This window comes from Galeopterus variegatus, unplaced genomic scaffold (assembly GCF_000696425.1).
Source record: "Galeopterus variegatus unplaced genomic scaffold, G_variegatus-3.0.2 Scaffold3127, whole genome shotgun sequence".
NCBI lineage: Eukaryota > Metazoa > Chordata > Mammalia > Dermoptera > Cynocephalidae > Galeopterus > Galeopterus variegatus.
The window spans coordinates 174,386-183,942 of record NW_007729238.1 but is presented as its reverse complement, the minus strand read 5'-3'; the positions used below and the strand labels follow the sequence as shown (position 1 = coordinate 183,942).

Here is a 9,557-nt window from a genome sequence, read left to right as displayed (position 1 = left end):
CCCCCCCCCCCATACTATTTACTTACTTCCTTTTCATGGATATGTTATATGCACTGGCACTTTAAAAAGATAATTGTATTTATAGATCTTTCATTTACATTTAAATGTAAAATGTCCTGCTCCTGATATTCGGATTCTCCCCGAATCTTACCTTATAAGGTAGAATTGGGATACTCTTTAGTAAGGATTAGAATGGAATAGAGGTGTATACCTGGCAAATAGAAAGGAATTCCTAGAGAATAGGGTATCCAGAGGGATAGAAGAGGTTTTGTTGGGGAAAATAGGTAGTTTCTTAAGCATCCTCCCATTTCACATTGTGATTACTGCCAGGTTATTTCACTGACATGATTCATTTGTCATGCTTCAATGGATGTATGCTGATTGTCATGTGTATGTCAGGTACCATACTAAATGCTGGGGTTCTTAAAAGGAATATTACCCATAATACACAGGTCTGTACTCAAGAACTAGGCAGCACAGAAGAGGGCCGGTGCTGAATGTGTTGGGAGCTTCATTTTTTGAAAGTTGAGCCTAATTTTCTGTATGATAGCTGTGTATTTTTATTTGTTTGGGTTGAATCTACAGATATGCTCACTGTAGATCTACCCTGCAGTTGACCTTATTTATTCCTGGAGGCTGCTTTTTGGGTACCCATTTGCCCTTTTTGTCTCAAATGCTCTAGCTCTGTGGCAGGCTTCCCTCTCCTTTCAACACTATTGCATATTTAATAGCTATTTAAGATCTACTCCATCAGACTGTTGCAGTATCACCTCTCCCCAGCCCCCCCCTTCTGTTCCAGTTTGCTTTTGAATTATGACATTGGTAGATATTTTTCTATCCATTTCTTTCTTTTTAAATGATTGGTTTAATAATTTTCTTTGTGTATTGAAAAAAATCTTTATTGAAGAAACTGCATGTGTTCATTTGTTATCATTCACCCAACAGATGTTTATTGAGAACCTATTACAGGTTGAGCATCCCCAATTTGAAAATCCAAAATCTAAAATGCTTCAAAATTTGAAACTTTTTGAGTGCCAACATGATGTTCAAAGGAACATTTTGGATTTTGGATTTTTGGATTTGGGATGCTCATTCTACCAGTAAGTATAATGCAAATATTCCAAAATCTGAAAAATCTGAAATCCAAAACAGTTTTGGTCCCAAGCATTTCAAATATGGGATGTTCAGCTTGTACGTACATGCCAGGCACTGTTGTAAGCACTGAAGATGCAGCTCTGATCAAAAGCTTTTAAGAATCCCTGCCCTCTTGGAGGATATGATTTGTTGTGGTCCTTATATTCTGTCTACGTGCCACTTTATTTTTGCAGTAACGATGATGACCTGTTTATTCATAATCCTATACTTATGATAATTTTGAGGAAGCAGCTCGATCCCAACTGTAGAGCCCAGTTTTACCAATGGGCAACGATTAGCTTGTATCCTTGACTCAGGATAAATTGTACTGCTGTATTTTTTTTGTTGTTTTGCAATAACTTTTTATCTTGGAAGAGAATTGTCAGTCTGGTTTTGAAATTTAGTAGCCATTTATTAATACTGGTAATTGCATGATTTGGCATGTGTGTTTAATAGTTTTTTTAGTGATATACCTACACTACTTTTTTTAAAGGTCTTACCAGTAGTAGAGCTTTGATCAGCATATGCTACAGGTGGGTTTATCTTAACCATGAGCAAACACAGGCATATTCTGTCAATGGTCTTTTGTGTAATCTCCAGACGGATAAATAATTCAAAGGAAAATACATATTTAAAAATATCTTACCTGTGAATAACTTGTGATTTCTTCCTGTTCCATCCATAAGTCATGTTGCACCTTTAAAAAAGAATTGTAAGTCAATATTCCTCCATTAAAATTTGTTATTTAAAATTTGTAAAAGCATCTAGTAGAATAGCAATTAATCCCCAAACCTAAAATTTTGAATCTGTTTGAAAACAGATTCACGAATGAAAGTTTATGTGCTTACATGAAAATATAACCTTTAAATATCCTTACTTGTAAATTATTTCATGCAAGATGAGTAAATTCTTCATGTTTATCAAGCAATACTTACCATATTTACTTTGTATGATTTTTATTATTAAAGTCTTTGTTTTCTTCCTACTAAAAACTTGCTGAGTAGCAAGGCATAAAGATGTCTTGGGAGTATTTTTATTTCATGCAAGATGAGTAAATTCTTCATGTTTATCAAGCAATACTTACCATATTTACTTCGTATGATTTTTATTATTAAAGTCTTTGTTTTCTTCCTACTAAAAACTTGCTGAGTAGCAAGGCATAAAGATGTCTTGGGAGTATTTGGTGTTAATTTGAATGGTCAGCAGACTTGAAATAGATACCAGTATAGATGTTGAGGTATTTTTATTCTCACTAGGGTATTAACTTTGAAAATCCTAGTTGAAAATAAAAATCTTACTTTATGAAATATATGCATTAGGAGAAAGAGTGGAAATGTTGTGATTGGGAAAAAAGTTTACTCTAAACCATTATCATCTGATACTAGTCACCAATAAATACTTTAAAAATATTTATAGAATGCAGAAGAATTTAAAGAAAGTATCTGTTAAATGATACAGCCTTCTTAGCCTGCAGAAAAATAAGTTATGAAGTAATAATGGACATGTGGTTTGATTGTGTGTCCTTTGGCATAGATAGTGTAACTATACTTTCTTGAATAAATTCTTATTATCCCCATCAGAAATAAGAGTAGAAACAGGTGCTTATTTTAGTCACAGAGGGCATCGGCATATTTGACAGGGGATGGCCAAGACCTGAAGCCTGGACATTCAGCACTATTGAAGAGATTAGAAAGATATCCGAGAACAGAGCAGGCAGAAAGTCAGAAGGCTGGGATGTCAGTAGATAATAGAAGAATCAAAGATGTCATAGGTCAGAGCCTGCTGTGGAGCCAGCTGGGCTAGAGAAGATGGGTCACCGTAAGAGAATAAGTGACCAATGTCTCATGGTCAGAAGGTTGAAGGCAACAGCAGTAGCTATTTGTGACCCAAACTGGGAATTAGTCCTTTACTTCTGGGATACAGTAGGCTACTGAAGAACACGGAGGTTAAATGGGACAGTGGTCAGGGTAAGCAGCAGGTATTTAGGGGGTTTGATATCACAGCATGGCTGTGGGTTCATGTGACCACCAGTGGATAGATCAGGCACTGAGGTGATGATTGGGCCTCTGGATCAGAGAAGATTTAGGTGGAAGCTTTTATGTGTTCTGCATAGTGCTTTTGGAAAGAAGTTGGCCCAAAGTTCTGGGATGATTGTGGGATATGGCAGCACACAGGCTTAAAGCTCTAAGTCATGATGTTTCTGGATTCCAACATTTGGAGCTTTATCAAATAAAGTTTTACTCTACCATTTGAAACAATGCTAAGGTCAAGATGAAAGATGTGGACCAAGTCCAGTATCTAACAATAAATGGCTAGTATTTATTTAGCACTCACTGTGTCAGGCATTGTTCAAAGTGCTTTACATGTATTGTTCCATTTATTCTTCCCCAAAACCCATTTAGAGAGATGGACATTGGCTTGCAGAGATTCTACTTGAGCAATAAAACAACAAGAAGGACTAAGTCTGATGTGTTTAGGCATGGGGTTATGGTGTTCTCCAAACGCCAGCAGTACTAAAATTTATCTTTAGCTTTCCTCATTGTTTTATGGTCTGTGGCCCTTAGATGTTGACAGCATATTTAACAAGTGCCAGTGGTCCTGTGCATTCTGTATGGCTTAGGTTCCTAACACCTGTTTAGGGTGTCTTCCTAGACCATTCTCAGTTTGGCTGGTCCCCTTTTCTGATCTTCCATAGCTTTTATTGTCTGCACACATTTTGTCACTTATACTCCTTCTTCCTTTTTTATACTTGTTTTTTAATTGTTTAATATATATAAATTTTGCCTCAACAAACATCTTGAGCCAGCATCATTGTAAATAATCTAATAAATTCACATAATATATTCTGTACTTTTCTTTCTACCTTAGTTTTAATCAAGTTGTAGTCAACTGTTAAGAAATTAATTATTTTTACATATTTTATGATGTATGAAATGATACCTTTTTTGATTTTCACAGGGCAGACTCAGAAAATGAATCTTTTTCAGTCAGTAACAAGTGCCTTGGATAACTCATTGGCCAAAGATCCTACTGCAGGTAAACTTCATTTGTGTTTGACTGTGGTGGCTATGTTAATTCCAGAATTGAATATTTGCTTGAGATAACTGTCTGGAGCTCAATGGTTAACATTCTATTTACCTGAAATTTTAGAAAGACCTGATCAAATGATTAAGGCTAGATAATCAAATTGCAATATTAACACTTTTTAAAATCCACTCATTGCTAATTAGTTCCCATGTATATCTAAAATCATTAAGTTAACTTTCTAACTTATTAATAATTCTATTAATATCTTCTGGATTAATACCTACTGTGTTCTCCTGTTTCACTAGCATATAGAAAATATGACTTCATTCAGATATCTATTTATAAAATGAAAGTTTGACTCCATACTTAACCTTTGGGATACATTGTCATTCAACATGGAAGATTTTTTGGAAATAATTTTAATGTTTATAAGTAACTTATACATAACTTAATCTTCATCTTATTAAATTATTGTTTTTTTATTGTAAAATAGTTGATTGTACATATCTGTGGGGTACAGAGTTGAATATCAGTACCTGTGTACAATATGTGATACTCAAGTCAGGATAATTAGTGTATTCAACATTGTACAATGGAGTTGTTTTTTGTGGCCCCTTTCCAATTCCTCCCTTACCCTGTCCCTCACCTTTCCCACCTCTAGTAACCTCAGTTCTGTTCTCTTCTTTTGAAAGTTCAATGTATTATTGTGATTGTTTTATCTTTCTTTCTCTTTTTTATTTATTTGCTTATTTTTTAGCTTTCACATATGAGTGAGGATGTGCGATATTTCTTTTTGTGCCCTGCTTATTTCAGTTACATAATTTTCTTTAAGTTCATCAATGTTACTATGAATGGTAGTATTTCATTCTTCTTTATGAAAGAGTAGTATTCCATTGTGTAAATATACCACATTTTCATTTTCCAGTCATCTGATCATGCACACTATGGTGGGATCCAACTCTTGCCTGTAGTAAATAGAGCTGTGATAAACATGGGGGTGTAGGTATCTCTTTGACATGATGATTTCTGTTCCTTTGGATATATACCCTGCAGTGGAATTGCTGGATCCTATGGCAGTTCTGTGTATAGTTGTTTGAGGAAATTCCATGCCATTTTCCATAATGGCTGCACCAATTCACAGTCTCACCAACAGTGTAGGAAGGCTCTCCTTTCTTTACATTGTTGTCAGCATTTGTTATTCTCTGTCTTTTTGATAATAGCCAGTCTAACTGGGGTGAGATGATATCTCAATGTGGTTTTGATTTGCATTTTCCTGATGCTGAGTGATGTTGAGCATTTTTTCTTGTGTGTGTGGACCATTTATATATCTTTCCTTGAGAAATGCCTATTCAGCTCCTTTGCCCATTTTTTGACTGGGTTATTTGTTTTTTTACTATTAAGTTGTTTGAGTTCCTTGTGTATTCTGGATATTAATCCTTTGTTGGATGCATAGTTTGCAAATATTTTCTCCCACTCTGTAGGTTGTCTTTTCACTCTTTTAATTGTTTCTTTTGCTATGCAGAAGCTTTTTATTTTGATATAATCCCATTTTTGTTTTTTGTTACCTGTGCTTTGGGGGTCGTATTCATAAAATCTTTGCCCAGCCCTACATCCTGAAGTGTTTCCCCTATGTTTTCTTTTAGTAACTTTATAATTTCAGGTCTTACATGTAAGTCTTTAATCCATTTTGAGTTGATTTTGTTATATGGTGAGAGGTATGGGTCTAGTTTCATTCTTCTACATATAGATGTCCAGTTTTCCTAGCACCATTTATTGAAGAGTCAATCTTTTCTCTAATGTATGTGCTTGATGCCTTTTTTAAAGATAAGTTGGCTGTAATTATGTGGGTTGATTTCTGGATTCTCTGTTCTTTTCCATTGGTTTGTTTATGTTATTATGCCAGTGCCATGCTGTTTTGGTTGCTATAACTTGGTAGTATAATTTGAACTCAGGTAGTGTTATGCTTCCATTTTTTTTGCTCAGGATTGCTTTGGCTCTTTGAGGTCTTTTGTTGTTCCATATGAATTTTAGGATTTTTTTTTCTGTTTCTGTTAAGTGTCCTTGGTATTTTGATGGGGTTTGCATTGAATCTGTAGATGGCTTTGGGTAGTATGGATATTTTCACTACGTTAATTCTTACAATCCAAGACCATGGGATGTCTTTCCATCTTTTTGTGTCCTCTTTAAATTCTTTTAACAGAAATTTGTAGTTCTTGGTGTAGAAATCTTTTACCTCCTTGGTTAAATTTATTCCTAAATAGTTTATTTTGGGGGTATTATTGTAAATGGGCTTGCTTTCTTGATTTCTTTTTCTGCTAGTTTGTTGTTTGAGTAAAACATGCTACTGATTTTTGGGTGTTGATTTTGTATCCTGCAAGTTTACTGAAATTGTTTATCTGCTCTAAGAGTTTTTGGTAGAGTCATTAGGGTTTTCTGTATATAGAATCATGTCATCTGCAAACACGGACAATTTGACTTTCTCAAAGTATTTCTCTTGTCTGATTGCTCTGGCTCATACTTCCAATGCTTTGTTAAATAGGAGTGGTGAGAGTGGGCATCCTTATCTTGTTCCTGTTGTTATCATTCAGGATGATATTGGCTGTGGGTTTGTCATATATGGTTTTTATTGTCTTTAGATACTTTCCTTCTATACCAGATTTGCTGAGAGTCTTTATTATGAAGGGATTTTGAATTTTGTCAAATGCTTTTTCTGCATCTAATAAGATAATCATATGGTTTTTGTCCTTGACTTTGTTGATGTATTGTATCACATTTATTGATTTGCATTTGTTGAGCTATCCTTGCATCCCTGGGACAAATCTCACTTGTTTGTGCTGTTTAACTTTTTTGATGTGTTACAGTATTCTGTTTGCTAATATTTTGTTGATGATTTGTGCATCTATGTTCATCAGAGATATTGGCCTATAGTTTTCTTTCTTTGTTGTATCTTTGATTTTGGTATCAAATAATGGGTTTGGGAGAATGGCCTCTGTTTCAATTTTTTGGAATAGTTTGAGGAGAATTGGTATTAATTCCTCTTTTTTTTTTTTTTTAAAGATGACTGGTAAGGGGATCTTAACTCTTGACTTGGTGTTGTCAGCATCATGCTCTCACAAATAAACTAACTGGCCATCCCTATATAGGGATCTGAACCTGTGGCCTTGGTGTTATCAGCATCACACTCTCCCAAGTGAGCCACAGGCCAGCCCTTAATTCTTCTTCAAAGTTTCGGTAGAATTCAACAGTAAAGCCATCTTGTCCTGGGCTTTTCTTTGTTGGAAGACTGCTGATTACTGCTTCAATCTTCTTGCTTGTTATTGGTCTGTTCAGGTTTTCTATTATTCTTGGTTGAGTCTTGGTAGTTTGTATGTGTCCAGAAACTTATCTGTTTCCTTCAGATTTTCAAATTTGTTGGCATATAGTTGTTTATTATAGTCTCTAATAGTTTTTTGTATTTCTGTGGTATTGGTTGTAATGTCTCCTTTTTCATTTTGTTATTTGGTTTGTCTATTTTGTTTATATTCTGAAAAACCAACTTTTTGTTTCATTGATCTTTTGTATCATGTTTTGGGTTTCTATGTCATTTAGTTCTGCTCTGATCTTAATTATTACCTTCCATGTATTTTGTGATTGGATTGTTATTGTTTTTCTAATTCTTTGAGGTGTAGCATTAAGTTTTTTATTTGAAATCTTTCTGTTCTTTTGATATAAGCATTTATTGCAATAAATTTCTCTCAGTACTGCTTTTGCACAGTACCACAGGTTTTGGTATGATGTATCTTTATTTTCATTAGTTTTGAGAAATTTTTGGATTTCCTGTTTAATTTCTTCTTGGACCCATATGTTGGTCAGGAGCATGTTGTTTAATTTCCATGTGCTTGTATAGTTTCCAGAGTTTTGCTTGTTATTAATTTCTTGTTTTGATCCATCGTGGTCTGAAAATAAACTTGAAATGACTTCAATTTTTAAGAGTTTGTTGAGACTTGATTTGTAATCTAATGTGTTCTATCCTGGAGGATGTTCCATGTGCCGATGAGAAGAATGTATGGTTCATGGTTGTTAGATGAAATGTTTTGTAGATATCTGCCAAGTCCAACTGGACTAAAGTGTGGTTTAAATCCTGTGTTTCCTTGTTGATTTGTTGCCTAGATGATCTGTCCAATGTTGACAGGGGGGTGTTCAGGTCCCCAACTATTATCATATATGAGTCTATCTCTTTACTTAGGTCTAATTGTGTTTGCTTTATATATCTGGGTGCTCCAATGCTGGGTCCATATATTTCTGTGATTGTTATGTCTTGTTGGATAGATCCCTTTCTCATTACATAGTGGCCTTCCTTGTCTCTTCATAGTTTTTGGTTTAAAGTCTATTTTATCCAACATAAGATTTGCTACTCCTGCTCATTTTTGATTTCCATTTGCATGGTATATCTTTTTCTATCCCTTCACTCTTACACTGTGTGTGTCTTTACAGGTGTGGCGAATCTCTTATAGATAGCATATATAATTGCGTCTAGCTTTTTAATCCAGTTACAGCTTTTGTCTGTCTTTTGAGTGGGGAATTTAATCCATTTACATTTAGGGTTGTTACTGAAACATGTCAACAATTCTGGCATTTTATCAGTTTTTATTTGGATGTCTTAAATATATTTTGTTTCTTTCCCTTTTATTGTTTATCTTTAGTGTTTATTGGTTTTTGGAGGTGATAAGATACAGTTTCTTTCTCTTTCTTGTTTGTATTTTCGTTCTACCAGTGAGTTTTGTTCTTTCTTGTGTATTCATGGTAGTCATTATTGGTTTTTGGATTCCAGATGCAGGACTCCCTTGAGGATTTCTTACAGGGCTGGTAGTGTGGTAACAAATTCTTATAGGTTTTGTTTGTCTGAAAAATACACTATTTCTCCTTCATTTCTGAAAGATAGTCTTGCTGGGAATAGTGTTCTTGGCTGGCAGTTTTTTTCTTTTAGTATTTTGAATATATCATCCCATTCTCTTCTGGCCTGTAGAGCTTCTGTTGAGAATCTGCTGTTAGTCTGACAGGGATTTCCTTGTAGGTGACTTGACGCTTTTCTCTTGCTGTTTTTAGGATTCTCTCTTCATCTTTGAGTTTTGCCAGTTTGATTATAATGTACCTCAGAGAGGACCTTTTTGGACTGAATCTGTTTGGGGATCTTTGAGCCTCCTGAATCTGAAGGTCTATGTCTCTCTTTATACCTGGGAAGTTCTCTGCTATTATTTCATTGACTATGTTCTCAATGCCTTTTCCTTTCTCCTCCCCTTCAAGAATGCCAATGATTTGGATATTTGTGCACTTAAGGCTGTCTGCTATCTCTCTTAGATTTTATTCATTTAAAAAAAATTTTGTTTTTCTTTTGTCTGCCTGAGGTATTATGAAGA

General features: G+C 34.7%; 1 protein-coding gene across 1 annotated transcript in view; it reads left to right on the top strand.

Moving 5' to 3' along the window:
• Nucleotides 1-9,557, top strand: part of BCKDHB (branched chain keto acid dehydrogenase E1, beta polypeptide) — a 65,261-nt gene that overhangs the window by 7,727 nt on the left and 47,977 nt on the right. Inside the window, exon 2 of the mRNA XM_008584014.1 lies at nt 4,093-4,170. Coding sequence (XP_008582236.1) covers nt 4,093-4,170 — 78 coding nt within the window. The remainder of the gene's footprint in view (nt 1-4,092; nt 4,171-9,557) is intronic.